We start from the raw sequence: 16,520 nt of genomic DNA, 5'->3' as shown, positions 1-16,520 counted from the left end.
CCATAAATGATATCATAATTACGATAAATTCATAATACTTATAACTTTTTTTTTTTTATAAAAAAAAAAGAATTGGAAATGTTAAGTTGTAAATTATTATATGATTTACATGTTATGTTTTTTGAAAAAATTATTTTATCTACATCATTAACACATACATATAAACTATTTAAATATTTTAAAATATTGTTATTTTTCAGATGTTTAAATTTTAAAATTCTTGCTACGAGGAATAGAAATAGAAATATATAATTTACTCAAGAAAGAACTTTTGGTACTTAAAAAATATATTATAGTTAATTTTTTAGATGAGACAACAGAGATACAAGCAACTAAGCTCTTTGCCCTAGTAAAGCTTGAAATCAAGCAAAAGCAGTATGAGTAAGTTAGAGCTATTCCAAAAGAGAACAAGAAAAAAGAAAAGTTGAAATTTCTTATTACGTTCCAGATTGTCCAACGTTCAATACCCATTCCCTTTTGGTTCCTCAATACATATACACACACACACACACACACACACACACGCATACATGTCCATTACTTTATTGCATCTTCTAAACAGCTAGGAGATTTTGGTATTCTTCATTGGTTTGGTCATACAAATCGGAGAAATATACATAACATTCTTGGTTTTCTGGCAGCGAATTTACAATGACAATGTTCATTCCAAGGTGTACAACATATATGATCCAAACTCATATATGGGTTGAAGAATATTAGTTATTAAAGACAACACGGAGTCACATAAACCCCAGACTAAAGTTGCATCCATTCATATAGGATCCAAGTCCTGTACCTTGCAATTAGCACGTAACACAGCACAAGCCACGCTGTTCAGCTTCTGAAATGAAACAACTCCACCATAGACTATCAAGTGAGGCTTGATTTCTAAACTAAACATCATCTGAATGGCAACAATTTTACACCATCTAAATAGGTTTAACTTTCTTGTGTTTGGCAATTAGAGATACCAACATTTCTACGACCAGATTATGTCCCCCGAGAATTGGTTAACACTAAAATCACAATGGCAAAGGCAATGACGCAGTCTACACAAGCTTGAATAACAAAGTCGTAGGTTCATAGGTTCATAAGATATGACATATTCCACAACTACAGGCCAATTACAATCTGATTAACATGACTATGGATGATGTTTCATGTCGTCACCATGTTGAAGTGAAATCTGGAAAGCTGCTGCGGGATTGTGGAAATAACTGGACCATATCTCTGTAATAAAGCAACCAAAACAGCTCTTAGGTTCGGCCATAAAGATATTGGATGTAAAGGCAAAATGAATAAGTGGAACAGTCAAGTGGCACCAAAAGAACTAGAAACATATAATCAAAATACTTCTGTTCTGTTTAGTTGTGAAAACTATTAAAAAAAAACATGGCCTATTTTCATATCATTTTTCAAAATTTTGAATTGATAGTAAAAATATAACATGACTTTAAAAAAATAGTAAAAATAAAAAGTATGTTTTAAATGCATCATATTTTCATCGTCATTCTCCAAGCCTTGTTTTTATTTCTAAACAACTATACATGTATTTAAATGTAAACATATATGAATTTAAAAAATGAAAATTCAAAACAATTTCTCATCCCTCTCTCTCTATCTCTCTCTCTCTGTCTCAACGTTAGCAAATATTGCAACGTAACCATATAAATAAGGAGGAAGCTTAAGTATCATCTTACCTGAACATTATCATAAAGCTCAAACAGGGGAACAGCAAGCAGCTTCAAGTTTCTTGGTACAGCAAAGTACTCCTTTTCAGACAAGTGAACAATGAAAAGTTTCTTGCACTCCTGGATCATAAATGACAACTTAAGAAATCACTCAAATACAAAATGAACCTTTCATAATAAAAAGTCACAATAAACATTGCACCTTGGGTTTTGTGATGTGAGGAGGGCAGTATGGGTACATAATAGTCTCAAAGTTTGGCCTCCACCAGATTGCCACACATTCGCCAATCTACATCAAAATGCAATAGTTAAGAAAAGTAGATTATCCAGCACCATGAAGTAATTGTTGTATGTTAATGAATCATTGATGTGAGCATGGATGACATAAGCCATCCCAAACACAGTTCAAACAATTCAAATCAAGGAGGGAAAGATATGGGCGGCCAAGAGAAGAAAGCATACGACAAGAACCACTCGAGAGAAGATATGCAGCCAAGGAAGAGCAAGGCAAGATCCTAGTAATTTGGATGGACTTGGATCACTTGGCAAGAATATTATTACGCCAACTGGGCCCATTCCAAGAGGAAGAGCTAAAAGACTCCAATAAGTCTTTCAACTCTTTATTTAAGAATGGTTAAGTGAGAAAGAAGAGCTTGGATCAAGCAAGGAAGCCCATAGGAGGAAGGAAGCAAGCTCATTAGGCCAAGAGTATAACGTTACATGCATCCTAATGCAAATGGAAGAGGAAACCATGAGAAAAAGGGAAGGAAATCTTCCCATGTAGGAGGAATGTTCCCAATCCGAGGAGGACTCTCTCCCAAATGGGAATTTTCCTCTTTTCTTTCCCCACATCTTCCTAAAACTACAACCAATCTATCCATTCAATGAAGAAATCTTTTCAACCCAAGGGGATTGCCCTCCCAAAGGGAAATTTTCCTCTTCTTTCACAAATGTCTCCTTAAAACCGTAAGGATTCCATCCCTTAAAGAAAGAATCAGCCACCACTCCAAGATCTTCTCTTAAACCGATCATGACCTCAAGAAAAAGGGAAACTAAATTCCATGCCTTAATAGGAGCCTAAATCTCACGGATTTAAGAAGATATCAACTACAATTAATCCTTTCCCAAACCATAATCATCCTTAATTCTTCCCTCAATCACCTTCACAATTAATGAAAATCTTCACCACTTAAGAAGTTTCCATAAAGGAATGACATATCTACAATATTATAATTATAATTTTCCTAATTTTAATTTTATTCCTATTCTAGTTTTTTATTTACTTTTCTATGTAATTTACTACAATTAATTTAGTAGATTTATTTTTTTATATTTTACGTGGCCTACAACTACAAATAGATTTTTAACTCATGATTGTAATCAATCAAGCTCAAAGTAATAAAATATAAAGTTCTTTTAAGCTTTCAATGGGTGAGGTATTCTTTATTCTTCTCGTTGAACGAGAAATTGGATCAACTTATCAAAGTAATCTTGTGGTGTTTTTTCAATTTTTTAATTTTTCCAATTACCTTAGTTCCCGTCACTCATTGAGAGTAGGTTAAGTATGATGGATTTACTTAGAAATTTAAGTCTGATACTAATTGCGAATTGTGTGAATTTTGGATTGCATTGTTGATCATCAGTTCCACATCAATCATGCTTCTAGCCTGACAGGAAGATTGAGAGGAAACAAGAGCCAATATATCCTGAAAACTATTGTAAGGAAACAAGCCCAGAAAAAGAGATTATGGCAGGCAACTTTTGTGTGCATAAGAGAAAAAAACACTGGAAACACATTAGAAAACTCAAAATTTCCAAGGAATTGCTTGAAATTTATGTTATAATGCTAAATTTTTCTCAGAGAAAAAAAAGAAAAACAATCCTCTGAATTCTACATGTCAGTCCTACCCATAGGAATGAGAAGTCGTTCCTGTCACTTTTTCTATAGAATCATATTTATTCCTCAGTTTCTACACATGCTTATTCATAACAGGAGAAAGCAAACCTGCCACTCAGGCTGAAGAGCAGGTGAATTAGGCCCCAGTTTGCTTGACAGTTTCCTTTTCAGCCCTTCAATTTCTGCAATGATAACGAGAAACATGAGAAAGATGAAGAAGGGAGGAGTAGGATTAGGTATTAATCCTTACCATTCTCCCCAGGCTTCAAACGGCCTCCAGGAAGTTTGCAAAACGTGTTTCCAATCTGCAGAAGAAGAATGTGGGGGTGCTTGTGCTCCTGAACCTGCATTATTTTCAAAGCCTTAAGAGAGAAGAATATAAGAAAAATACTTATTTAGAGAGTCAAGAAATCTTGTTCAAGTTGACAGGTCTCTGCAAAGAATGTCCTACAAAAATGTGCATAAAAAAACATAACACATGTATCACTTGTTGAAACATTATAATACCACACATCTCGTTGAAAGTTCACATTACGGAACCAATGTTAGATTAGCCGTTAAAGGGAGGGAAATGTTGGAGAAATTACAAAAGATTGTTTAATAAACACATTCTGATGATTAATTATAAAAGTAGAGATGACACCTACAACTCAAAGAGTTTAGGAACTCCAGTGTTTCTGGCCGGATTTCTATCCCCCATGGGAGAGGGCTTTGGAGGAAGATTCTTATGCACAGATCCTGTTTTATGCATTGTACTAAGTGGAAGCTGGGCGGGGGGAATAAAATTAATTTCTGGGAAGATAATTGGGTGGGCAGTGGTAGCTTCAAGGGGAGATTTCCAGGCATCTTCAATATTTCACAAAACCAGAATATGGCTGTTATTGAGGCTTACCAGCAGTCGAATAGGAATGCAGTTTGATCCATAAGTGTTAACAGAAATCTAAATGATTGGGAGTTGGGGGAATATGAAGGCATGTTGCAGCTTTTGGCGGAACAGAAAATTTTTTGTGTGGATGATCAACTGGTGTGGAATCTGGAAAAAAATGGCTTCTTTTCTGTTTCTTCCTATTATCAGTTCTTGTGCAAGGGGAAAGACGTGTGCAGGATGGTCTTTCCGGCTAAACAAATTTGGAAGACCTTGGTTCCCCCTCGTGTGTCTTTTTTTGCTCGGGAGGCTTGCTGGGAGAAGATTTTAACTACTGATAAGCTTAGAAACAAGGGCTACATTCTGGTGAATGGGTGTTATTGCTGTTTGAAGGCGGATGAAACTTGTAACCACTTATTATTGTGGTGTCCTATGCCTTATGGTTTGTGGTCTTTTATTTATGGGTTGCAGGGTATTAATTGGGTTATTGCAGGTTCGGTGGGGGTGAGATATGGGCTTGGCATGGTTTAAATGTAAAAAATAAGTTAGCTAATATGATCCCATTGACTGTCTTTTGGGTCTTATAGAAAGAAAGGAATAGTAGAGTGTTTGATAGTGAGGTTAGTAGCATGACTAGGTTAAAAGACAGGTAGTTGCATTATTTTAGGTTTATATTGTTAGGGCATAATATTATTGAAAATGTGGATTTTGGGATTGTCATTGATTCACTAACCTTATTGTAAATTTATATACATGGGGGGTACCTCCGTTCTTGGTACCTTGCTAATACACAGTTGATACTTTTTATTTCAAAAAAAAAAAAAAAAGTTCTTTATAGTCAGTTCAAAGATAGATACTCCTCATTGTAAAAGGTGTTGGAGGGAATTTGGCTTCAGATGAAATCCTATTGTAGAAATAAAGCAATTGACACTTTTCAAGCATATAGAGTGTGGTGTTGGCTGGAATATCTTCCATAACTACATCTTCATATTCCTTATGCAAAAGCATTTGAAAGGAACAAAACAGACAAATGAAATAAACCAAAAGACCTCCTCTAAGGTTGAAATAAACATACAATAAAGCACGAATATGCATTTGTGTAAACGGAAATTCACAACCTTTGACTCAATCCAATTCCTGTCTTTAGGGATAATTTAGCACAAATTACCCCAAAACAACTAAAGATGCTATGCTGAAGATAACTAAACAGATAGCTACTTAAATAGAACACTTTCTAATTCAATGAAGGAAATAAATTGTTTTCACCTAAATTAAATCTTTGCAAAACTGGATGATTTCCAGGTCAGTTGCCACAGACACAAAGTCATCTTCCTCGTAGCAGTCCTTCATGCCACAGAGAATATGCACTAACAGAAAGTGCAGGGATGAAGTACATTATGCATAAAAATATGGAAGTCCAAACCTTCAATTTACTCAAGTAATAAGACATAAAGAAATATTTCGGGTAAAGACACAGAACACTTACCAATAATATAGCTTCAACACTAGTCCTCATGCCTTCTTTCATATAGCTGTAAACCAAAAAGAAGATAAATGACTGATATGCTCATAAAATTAACGGGATAATCAAGCAATAAAGACAACAAACTAACATGTAGAAGGAAGCTGATAAGTTGATCAGCAAACTAGGAGTAAGTCAGAAAACACATCCACCATCCCCGTTGGCTTGAGCACATTAACAATGTCTAAATATAGCATTCAACTTAACTTTAATAATCAACTGCAATTCGGAGTAAAACCACAGATTTCACAGTTTGGTTCGATTCCCGTGCGCACAAAAATGTACGTATACTCATAAGAACATCAACCACGAGAAATGAACACAAACCCTAAATATATAAAAAAACGAAAAAAATTTAATTGAATTAAGTCAATTCGAGATTTCCAAAAACATGAAACTCAAACAGATACAGTGTTTCCTGATACACCTGCTATTGGTAATTACAATAAATATGAATTTACAAGTACGTAAACTTCGAAAGACAATTTTCTCCAAAGTTTTCCTCCATTTCCCCAGAACCAAGCAGAGGTCAGCAATAGGGCTAGGTAACTAGGTAACTAGATATAATGTGCTGCATAAATCGACACAGATAGAGATAGAGATACTAACTTGACTTTCATGCGTGCGAGGCGATCAGCGACTGAGGTGTCTTTCTCCATCTTCGGTTCTTTGGTCCCAAATGTATAGCTCGAAAGAGGATATGTGTTCACCACTGGTGAGATCACCATCTTCTTCTACTTCTCGCCGTCTGTTATCTTTACTCTATCGATTTCTGTCGAACAGGAGACACCATGCTAGAATCGCACTGGTTCTTGCCTTGTGCAGTTGTGACTTCTGCCTTCTGAGACAGTGCAAAATACCAAAAAACCCCTTGTTTACTGAGTTGACGAAACTCGACAACTGAGTTCGGACCGTTTGGATCAAGCGCATGTTCTTTTGGATTTTTTTTTGAATTTATTTTAAGTAATTATGAGCTACCCTGGCACTTTTAGTTGAAATATTCTATTAATTTATTTCATTTTTTTTTATTACAAATTTAAAAATAATAAAATTTTTAGAGTATATTAATATTTATAATGTTTTCAATTTACTCATAGTAATGAAATTTTTAATAATTTTTTAAAGTAAATATATATTTATTAATAAATTAATACACATTTATCAATTATAATAAAACAAAATAAATATATATATATGATTATAACTCAATTTGAATATATGATTTTGTATATAAAAAGAAGGTGATAATTATTTAATTAAATAATAATTAATATCTAATAAAATTTTCAAAAAATCATGGTTTGTTGCATGATTAATCTCATTTAATTTGGAGGGAAATTTTTTATATTCCTAAAATTAATAATTTAATCAATTTGAAAAAAAAAAAGCACAAAACTTAAATTACAATAGAAATTAATAAGAATATATTTTGTTACAATATGGATTACATAAAACTTATTTATATTGAGAATTTTTATAAATAACAGAAAATAATGTACTCAATTAATAATTGAAGAATGTTTATGGTTTCTGTCAAAAAATACACTTTTAAATAAATTTATAATTCTAAAATTAAATTATAATAAAAAAATTTAAAATTCAATTACAGTATAACTGGTAATTAAGAACTAAAATCGGTAATTTAAGCTTTATTACGATAATTGTGAGTTTAAAAATCTTCCCCGGCTCGGTTCCCTTGATTTAATAATGTAAAACGGAGAAAGAGAAGAGGAGGAAAATGGAATAATTCCAAATTCATTGGTCAAGCAATCGCATATTTGATTCAACTCTCTGTTGTAGTCTTAGAATTTGCCAGACCTTTTGTGTTGATTAGCTTGCGGGATAACTTCCATGGAAAAGCCGGAAGACCATGAGATTCACAACTGTGAGATCAAGCTGGTACTTGTATTTTCTACTTCTTTTTCTTTTTTGGTCTGTGAGATCATAAATCGGGGAAACCTGATTGAATGAATTGGAAAAACTGCAGCGAGTGAATCCTCAGAAGAGAAAAGAGAAGGTGCATATCGGGTGTGGAGCTGGGTTTGGGGGTGACAGGCCGCTGGCAGCTCTAAAGTTGCTCGAGAGAGTTGAAGAGCTGAACTATCTTGTACTCGAATGCTTAGCGGAGAGGACGCTGGCGGATCGTTACCAGGTTATGCTGTCTGGTGGCGATGGTTATGATTCTCGTAGTATGTTTCTGTTATTCCTAAATGTGTGTATCAGGTTACGGTGTATTGTATTTTCTGGTTCTTGTTGAGTCCATGGCTATGTTTATAACAATTCATTTGGAAAGTAATACGTAGTGGTACATTTGCAAATATAATCCTAATTTAACTACAAAATGGTGAATATACTTGTTAGATGATAAAAAGCAATTTGGAATTTCACTTAGAGTTGAAATAATGCATTCATTTGGAATCTATTGGTCCAATTTCAACTGCAAATTCAAAGTAAATTTCGATATAAGTTCTATTTCATTTATCTTTGTAGTCGTACCTTCATATTTTTGGTTGGAGTAAGTGTGGATTTATGGATGAATTATACAAGTTTTTTGAATTTATTCTAAACACAGACTAATAGTTTCTGGTTTTTGGCAGTTTCAGAATGGATGCATTTGCTTTTGCCGGTGGCTTTGGACAGAGGAGTTTGTATAATTACCAACATGGGTGCAAGTAATTATTCAAAAGTCCTTAAGTTCTTTTTTCTTTTTGTTTTTTCAAGGCAGAATTCTTTTGGGTGGCTAAATCTTCCTTCCTCATGTTAGTGGATCCACCCGGCGCCCAAGAGAAGGTGTTAGAGATAGCCAGTAGCCTGGGGCTTAATATTTCCATTGCTGTAGCTCATGAGGTGTCTTTAAGAAAATCAGGTATCCGCCGTTGCTCATTGTACATTTTAAGTGAATCATATGAATTTTGTAGGGGTTTTTGAATATCGAATATAATGCCGGATTCAGTTATTACATCCATTTTGGTTCAATTCATATTATATTCTTAACTTATTCCTACTTGATATTTAGAAGAATTATCACAAAATTGGCAAGTCATTTCTACCCTCTCATTAAATATTTTGAGAATGAATTCTTGATTTTTACTTCTCCAAATAGGTATTTGAAATCTATTCAAGTGGTGTATATGAATAAAATAATTATGGGATGGGAAATGACACGAATTGGACTTTAGTTTTTGTTAAAAGGGTGTTTATGCTTATTCTTAAAAAAAAAGGTGTTTATGCTTATTATTTATTTATTCTTGCAAGAATTACAATCTAATGGTTTTACAACTTCATACAAACATTTTGATTGGTTTGCTTATGCAGGTCCAGAATCATCACCTTGTAGGCCACATATCATGGAAGGTGTAAGAATTCAATGCTCTTGCATGTGCTTTTCATGCATATTCATAGTTAATACTTTTAGTTCTCTTTCAGTTTATAATTCTTGGACTCTATTTCTTCAGTTGGTACATGACATCTAGAAACTTGTGTTGGTGACTCTTTATGAGCAAATTATTGTTGGAATATAACACGTGCTTACGTCCTACCTATCCATGGAAGTAACGTGAAAAACGTAATTCACATTGTTTATTAGATATTTATACCATTGTACATGAAGAACTTGACCTAACAGTATTTGATTTTTGCTCCTTTTTTGTGCTAATAAAGCAAGCTAACCATTTGGTTTTATTGATGAAGGGTATTAGCACATATCTGGGAGCAGCTCCAATTGTTGAATGCCTGGAGATGTACGAACCAGATGTGATAATTACTTCGCGGATTGCAGATGCAGCCTTATTCTTAGCACCGATGGTATGAACTGAAAATGAAAGGTGTGAAGTACTTGTCGGCTTTTCTCAAAAATTATAGGTGAAATTGATAGTTTCCTATTATCTTGATTATGATTATCTTGAGATTCTGGTTCCTCTAAAATGGTCTCATGGTCAACAAATTGTTGCGTAAAAGATATTCACTATTACAGAGAAAGAATTGCTCACTTTCTAGTCTGAAACCTATAGCTTGGTTAATTATTTAACTTGTGCAAAAGAATATTCAAATTATATGTAGCATCTTTGACAGATAAAAACTACTGCTTTTCACTTGTTTTCGGATCATTTTCTAAATTAATCCCCTTTTACATGATTAGGTTTATGAACTTGGTTGGAATTGGGATGACTTTGATCACCTCGCACAGGGAACTCTCGCTGGCCACCTTCTAGAGTGTGGTTGTCAACTTACTGGTGGATACTTCATGCACCCAGGTTAGGTTTATACTACTGTTTATATGCCTTTCTTCTGCAAATCAAAAAATTCCTAATTGCAAAGATATTTTCTGATATTGTATGCTTTTGCATTGTTTGCTGTAGGGGACAAGTATCGAGGCTTGTCTTTCCCAAGTCTCCTTGATTTATCACTTCCATATGCAGAAATTAGTTTTGATGGGAAAGTCCTTGTAGCAAAGGTTGAAGGTAGTGGTGGAGTTTTAAATTTAAGTACTTGTTCTCAACAACTTCTTTATGAGATTGGGGATCCTGGTGCATATGTCACCCCTGATGTGGTTAGTTAGATAAGCATGCACAATCTGTAGTTATAGGCAAACAAAAAGCTCTTAAGCTTACTGTATCCTTCATGACAGGTAATTGATCTTCAGGATGTTACATTCCATCCTTTATCAAACTGTAAAGTTCTTTGTGCTGGAGCAAAGCCATCTGTTAAACCAGTGCCTGAAAGACTCTTGCAGTTGGTTCCCAAGGTCATTTTATGAATGCATCATTTGATTATGTTGAATATGATTTGAACTGGTGGGTCAATCTTCACAATGTATCTTCTTTGAGGAATTTTGATCAACCATGCATGTGTTTGTTAGTGAGTAACCTTGATCTAATGCATCTTCGAGTGACATTGATCAAACAAGGTTCCTCATGATGCTGAATTCTGAAATGCTGTCTATTCCACCCATTTCTTTTGTTCTTTTTGTGCCTTCTATGAACTTTGAAAATTGTAATTTCCATTATGTTCAGTTTTTAACAGAACAAGATTGATTGCATTGGTCATAGGTGAGATGACTCTAAAAGCTGAATGAAAATGAACTAACGAAGACACAGATTGATAATCTGCTTTGATATTGACTTTTATCTTGTGGTCCTTCATATCTTACTATTGAAATCATTTTTGTCATTATATTTTCCAACAATAAAGATTTCACTCCACCTTCTATTGCCACTTTTTAATTTTTTCCAAAATGAATTCTTTTTATCTTGGGTTTGTGAACATTTAACATTTATTGATACTATGTCCTTCATTACTGTGCTTAATGCAAAACAGAGCAATAGTCAAAGTCTGGTGCGATTTTTTTCCTGTGATTATAAGATCTCCAGACAACTTATTACTGTATGGCTTCATCAGTTATAACTCAGCCATGTTTTTATAATGGGTCCAATTTTCTCCTTTTTCTTGTTTATATTTTTTGGTTGTAGTTAGTTGTATGCATTTATGTACATTGTTCTGCAAAGGTTATTAGATTAAAGGCATTTGCACAACTCTTGACTGGTTCCTATTCATTTTGAAGTTCCAAATTTTCTGGTTTTAAGGATTGCGGATGGAAAGGATGGGGAGAAATATCATACGGAGGATATGAATGTGTTCAACGTGCTAAGGCTGCTGAATTTCTGGTAAGATCACTGGCAGAATGTGAGCGAAAAGCAGTCACTTTTGGCTTCTTGACAGTTGTTATTGTGACCCTTCCATTTTAGGATACTTCCTGAGATGTCCCAATACTTAGCTGATCTGCTTGAAGCCTCTGACCTTGTTTGCCTGGTGATCTCCTCTTCTCACATTCTATTAGGTTAGGTCATGGGTGGAAGAAATGGTTCCTGGTCTTAGCTCCCGCATAGTTTCTTATGTGATTGGGCTTGATAGTCTGAAGGCAACCAGCATTGGCAGCAATACATTGATGAGGAGTGCTTGTGAAGATATTAGATTACGGATGGATGGGCTTTTTGAGCTGAAGGAACATGCAGTGCAGTTTACTCAACAGTTCACAGCTTTATATACCAATGGACCAGCAGCTGGTGGCGGTATAAGGTTCTTGCTTGTCAATTTGGCTTCCTACGAAAATTTCAATAATCAGCAGCATGCAGCTTATCCCTTTTTCTTTATGTCTATACCCCTCTTTTGTTCATCTTCATGGATGAATTCTACATATTTTCATGTTGGCCTTCGACTACTTTGATTTTACATCAGACTGTTCTGTAATTCTTTATTCAACCATATTTTTCACCTAAAATGCTTGACTTTAATAATTTTGTGGTTTGACGTACCTATATGTTTATTTATTCAATGCAGCACTGGATACAAGAAAGAGATTGTCCTAGAGAAACAATTGGTACTCTCTCTCTCACTCCCTTTTTTTTCTCTCAGATCATCTTCAATCATGATTGTGGTGCTGTTGGTTTCAAAGGTACTTGAAAATACCTGAAACCATCACTTGATGAAGATGTTTTAAATTAAGACCATAACAGAGCTATTCTCTTTTTTTGTTTCAACTGATGACTTTCTCCTCCTGTTCCTGCTACTTTTTACCGTTGAGTTTTTATTCCAATGATTTTCTAACTTGAAGTCTCAAATTAGTCCTGTCTCAGAATTATGTAATCTTCATTAAGTAAGCCAAAGCTTTCTTCAGTTTCTTATTTCTGGGGTCGTATAAAATTAAAAATTTCTTGACATATTCATTTCAACCTTCAGGTCAGGCGGGAAAGCATTTTCTGGCAAGCCAGAGTAAAGCACACTAAGACATTGAAATCAAATAATCAAGAACTTCGCATTAAAGCTAATACGGGAAAGACATCTGCTCTGAGTGAAGCTGCATCATCATTGAGTTCACAAACTAATGTGGACTCTTCTTGCACAGGTTTCTCCTCAGAACCTCACCTTTCTCCTGCTCCATCTGGCCAGAAGATTCCACTCTATGCTGTTGCTCATAGTAGGGCTGGAGACAAAGGAAATGACTTGAATTTTTCCATAATCCCACATTTCCCTCCAGACATCGAAAGATTAAAGTTGATCATCACTCCGCAGTGGGTAAAGGGTGTTGTCTCATCTCTTGGAAGTATCTCCTCATTTTCCGACCAAAGTGCTGTTGATATGAGAGATAAATTGGTGAACGAAAACCTCAAGGTTGAAATTTATGAAGTTCAGGGAATTCATTCGCTGAATGTTGTTGTAAGGAACATTCTAGATGGTGGTGTCAACTGCTCAAGAAGGATTGACAGGCATGGAAAGACCATCTCGGATCTCATATTGTGCCAACAAGTTTTGCTGCCTTAATTATATCTTGCCATTATGATATTGATCATACCAGTTGTATGCAGCTTGACAATATGAACAGGTATGTGTTCCCTATTTTGGTATTCTTTACATTATGCTGACATTGTACCTTTTTTTTTGGTGCAAAAATTGGATCGAGGTCAGAGACATTAAATAATTGTAATGCAAATTCATTGTAATTGCATAGAATAAATTTACTATAATTGAGTTTTTCTTTTTCAGTTTATACAAAGTTATGGTAATTTGTATTGTTTTTATCTGTAAATTGTACCTTTTAAGTAGATTCAAAATTAAGGTGGATACACAAATTATAAAAACTTGGTATTATACAACTTCTATGATAAATTCAGTATGGAATATGGCGTATATATCCAATATTATACGAATTCCATATAAAATTAGTGCATGGTTACTAACTCAAATTAATCGAAGTACCATAACTGGATCGGTGAATGGTTAACAAATCTTCCATAGAAAAACAGAAACTAAATTATATATAAATGTATAAATATATATGAGAAGTCGGGTAATTAGTTAATTTGAATTTGCTGGACAGGTATTGAAGCTGAAATGGTCAGAAGATAAGCCTTGTTTTACTCCAACACATATCCAGAATTAGAGCATTAACACTTCAATTATAGCCTCATAATATTGGGATCTCCAAACACGTGTCCAGAATCTACCAACCCAGCAAATATGCACAGAGAAACTTACACCACCATTGCAAGAAAAGCAAGAATTAATCCGTTATAATCTCGTATAAACCTGTTTTTAATTTGTATAAACAAAGATAAAAAGAGTTTGATCTGATCCCATTTGTCCTGAGGCAATTCAGGCTTTCCTGTTTGAAGAGTTTCCCTCTTAATTCTTCTCCTTCCTCCTCAGACAACACCTAATCGTCATCTTCGGAGAAATACAGAAAAAAGGGTCCATCTCTGGATCACTTTTGTTTTTATATATACATATATATATATAAAGAAAAGAAAAGATGGCATTCACAGGAACCCTGGACAAATGCAAGGCTTGTGATAAGACTGTTTATGTGGTTGATATGTTGTCACTTGAAGGGATGCCTTACCACAAGTCCTGCTTCAAGTGCAGCCATTGCAAGGGCACTCTTGTGGTATTTCTTTTTATTTTTTTCTCTCTATTTTTTAAATTCTACTTTTTCTTTTCTTGGAAGCCAAACAGCCATGTTTCTTCATTTCCTCATGTCTCCCTCCTAACAACCACCCAGATTCAAATTCTGGGTCGAGCATATAAGAAACTGATTTTCTTAATATCTTACAATCTTGTTATAAATAATTAGAAGTTTAAGTAAATCAAGAAGATGAATTATCCCAATGCATTAACAGAAAATACCAACATTGATATTTAAATGGAGAAGTTGACATATATATATATATATGTATATGAGGGAGAAAGTATTGTTGATTTTTATTTGGGAAATGGGTAATGACACAGATGAGCAACTACTCGTCCATGGATGGAGTCCTTTACTGTAAGCCTCATTTTGAGCAACTCTTCAAGGAATCTGGGAATTTTAGCAAGAATTTCCAAACAGGTAACTATATATATATAAATATATATAATTTCCCTTTAAGAAATTTTTAACATATAAATGAATGAATGGATGGTTTATTTTTCATTTCTTTGCTCTAACAATATGTTTTTGTTTTTGAAAATGTTTGTTAATACAGGAAAGACTGAGAAGCAACAAGAGTTGGTACAATATTCTTTCTCCTACATCTCAGACATACATATACTATTACACTTGAACATGTATATATATATATATATATATGTAAATGTTTCTCATATCTTGAGATTGATTATATGTTATCTTTTGGTTATATTCACATAATCAAAGGCGATTTGCACCTTAGTTAAAGTTGAGATTGATTATGTGTTAGCAGAACAGGACTCCCAGCAAACTTTCTTCTTTGTTCTGTGGAACCCAAGACAAATGTGCCACTTGCCAGAAGACAGTTTATCCACTGGAGAAGGTTAGTCTTTCTTTCAATACATATACATATATGATACGTATAATCTGTTGATAAACCCATTATGGCAAAAGGGTATTGATCCATTTTCTGAGATCATTTAAAAACAGGTGACTCTGGAGGGAGAATGCTACCACAAGTCCTGCTTCAGGTGTGCTCATGGAGGATGCGCTCTGACCCACTCCTCATACGCCGCCCTTGACGGCGTCCTCTACTGCAAGCACCACTTTGCTCAGCTCTTCATGGAGAAAGGCAACTACAATCATGTCCTCCAGGCTGCTTCCCACAAGAGAACTACCTCCACACCACCTCCTGAACTCGCCGACGGCGACGCTAAAGACAACGACGACCACCAAGACGGCGCTCCACCACCCTCCGATGACCACGCCGCGCAAGACCAATCTTAAGAAACCAAAAACAAAAACCCCACCAAAAAAAAAAAAAAAATTAAAAAAGTCAACAAGATCTATGCACTTGATATTCTCAATCCTGTGCTTTCAGTTTCAAAATTTTATTTTTGGTATCTCTCTGATCTTTTGAGTAATCTTCATGGGGGCTTGAACAATATTGGCCGGCGAGTCGGTGCCTGCTGCAAATATGGAACACACTCTTTCAGGCTCTTTCATCTTCAAATTCTTGTTTGAACAATTTGTTTATTTTTTTTTCCCCTCACATTTGAATATGCATGTGCTTATTTATTCATACGAATTTGAGTGCTTCAATCTATTCAATTTTTTCCTCCTCCTTGTGTTCTTTTCATTGATACACTGTTACCTTGAGCATATATATCTATATATATATATATATATGTTTTGCTGTTGGGTCTTAAAAGAATAATGCTGACAAGATATGACCATTGAATATAATTTGATGTTCAATGAAAAACATTGGTAAGAGTATTTTATCATACAGATTAATAAGGATAATAATATAATTATCTTAAGATAGAAATTTGACAGAAAAATATTAAAAATTAAATTGTAATATTTATTAAACTTTAAATATTATTTCAATAATTCAATAAAATTAAGAAACAAATATTAAAAAAAAAAAATTTAGCCCTTGACAATGATGAGAAGGCAGGCATTAGACCCTTTTATCCCACGCGCCTCTAACGTGATTGGTGCTGAGGTCCCATTCATGTTACGTTATCTGTTTGTGAACGGCAGAATTAGATATCTAATTGCGCCGAGCCTCTCACAATTGGATTTGTCCATAAGCCACG

The 16,520-nt window shown here is 34.5% G+C and overlaps 3 protein-coding genes across 5 annotated transcripts; 2 read left to right on the top strand and 1 right to left on the bottom strand.

Annotated features, from left to right (window-relative positions):
• Window positions 1-740: 740 nt before the first annotated feature.
• On the bottom strand, window positions 741-6,823 carry LOC110819519 (pre-mRNA cleavage factor Im 25 kDa subunit 2-like). The gene is made up of 7 exons (XM_088219928.1): window positions 6,585-6,823; window positions 5,940-5,985; window positions 3,839-3,932; window positions 3,697-3,770; window positions 1,894-1,980; window positions 1,701-1,811; window positions 741-1,230 (listed from the first exon to the last, which is right to left on the bottom strand). The coding sequence occupies exons 1-7, from the start codon at window positions 6,701-6,703 to the stop codon at window positions 1,159-1,161; spliced, it is 603 nt and encodes a 200-aa protein (XP_088076054.1). The 5' UTR covers window positions 6,704-6,823; the 3' UTR covers window positions 741-1,158.
• Window positions 6,824-7,659: 836 nt separating this feature from the next.
• On the top strand, window positions 7,660-13,524 carry LOC110819462 (propionyl-CoA carboxylase). 2 transcript variants are annotated; one of them, XM_088219544.1, is made up of 13 exons: window positions 7,660-7,874; window positions 7,963-8,164; window positions 8,573-8,647; window positions 8,740-8,841; window positions 9,291-9,331; window positions 9,666-9,779; window positions 10,114-10,228; window positions 10,334-10,524; window positions 10,603-10,719; window positions 11,558-11,638; window positions 11,812-12,043; window positions 12,312-12,351; window positions 12,711-12,849. In XM_088219544.1, the coding sequence occupies exons 1-12, from the start codon at window positions 7,827-7,829 to the stop codon at window positions 12,338-12,340; spliced, it is 1,347 nt and encodes a 448-aa protein (XP_088075670.1). In that variant the 5' UTR covers window positions 7,660-7,826; the 3' UTR covers window positions 12,341-12,351; window positions 12,711-12,849. The 2 variants fall into 2 exon arrangements, with proteins under 2 accessions (XP_088075670.1, XP_021904363.2); XM_022048671.2 differs by having other exon boundaries at window positions 7,665-7,874; window positions 11,812-12,050; window positions 12,711-13,524.
• A 534-nt stretch (window positions 13,525-14,058) lies between these two features.
• On the top strand, window positions 14,059-16,036 carry PLIM2B (GATA type zinc finger transcription factor family protein). 2 transcript variants are annotated; one of them, XM_022048740.2, is made up of 5 exons: window positions 14,059-14,415; window positions 14,757-14,856; window positions 14,993-15,018; window positions 15,206-15,298; window positions 15,406-16,036. In XM_022048740.2, the coding sequence occupies exons 1-5, from the start codon at window positions 14,281-14,283 to the stop codon at window positions 15,700-15,702; spliced, it is 651 nt and encodes a 216-aa protein (XP_021904432.2). In that variant the 5' UTR covers window positions 14,059-14,280; the 3' UTR covers window positions 15,703-16,036. The 2 variants fall into 2 exon arrangements, with proteins under 2 accessions (XP_021904432.2, XP_021904434.2); XM_022048742.2 differs by having other exon boundaries at window positions 14,063-14,415; window positions 15,209-15,298.
• The last annotated feature ends 484 nt before the right edge of the window (window positions 16,037-16,520 follow it).

This window comes from Carica papaya, chromosome 5 (assembly GCF_054855325.1).
Source record: "Carica papaya isolate Zhongbai chromosome 5, ASM5485532v1, whole genome shotgun sequence".
In the NCBI taxonomy this organism is placed as follows: Eukaryota; Viridiplantae; Streptophyta; class Magnoliopsida; order Brassicales; family Caricaceae; genus Carica; species Carica papaya.
Note: the sequence above shows the minus strand (reverse complement) of the source record. Positions and strands in the feature narration are given on the sequence as shown.

What these genes read in the sequence shown, in the direction of transcription:
- LOC110819462 (XM_022048671.2), top strand. Translation starts at nt 7,827, where the DNA reads ATGGAAAAGCCGGAAGACCATGAGATTCACAACTGTGAGATCAAGCTG. An exon ending in GCAGCTGGTGGCGGTATAAG is followed by an intron (nt 12,051 to 12,311) that starts GTTCTTGCTTGT and finishes TATTCAATGCAG; the next exon opens with CACTGGATACAAGAAAGAGA. An exon ending in TTGTCCTAGAGAAACAATTG is followed by an intron (nt 12,352 to 12,710) that starts GTACTCTCTCTC and finishes TTCAACCTTCAG; the next exon opens with GTCAGGCGGGAAAGCATTTT.
- PLIM2B (XM_022048740.2), top strand. Translation starts at nt 14,281, where the DNA reads ATGGCATTCACAGGAACCCTGGACAAATGCAAGGCTTGTGATAAGACT. An exon ending in ATTGCAAGGGCACTCTTGTG is followed by an intron (nt 14,416 to 14,756) that starts GTATTTCTTTTT and finishes GTAATGACACAG; the next exon opens with ATGAGCAACTACTCGTCCAT. An exon ending in CAGTTTATCCACTGGAGAAG is followed by an intron (nt 15,299 to 15,405) that starts GTTAGTCTTTCT and finishes ATTTAAAAACAG; the next exon opens with GTGACTCTGGAGGGAGAATG.
- LOC110819519 (XM_088219928.1), bottom strand. Translation starts at nt 6,703, where the DNA reads ATGGTGATCTCACCAGTGGTGAACACATATCCTCTTTCGAGCTATACA. An exon ending in CTCTTCAGCCTGAGTGGCAG is followed by an intron (nt 1,981 to 3,696) that starts GTTTGCTTTCTC and finishes ATTTTGATGTAG; the next exon opens with ATTGGCGAATGTGTGGCAAT. An exon ending in CTCACATCACAAAACCCAAG is followed by an intron (nt 1,812 to 1,893) that starts GTGCAATGTTTA and finishes TTTATGATCCAG; the next exon opens with GAGTGCAAGAAACTTTTCAT.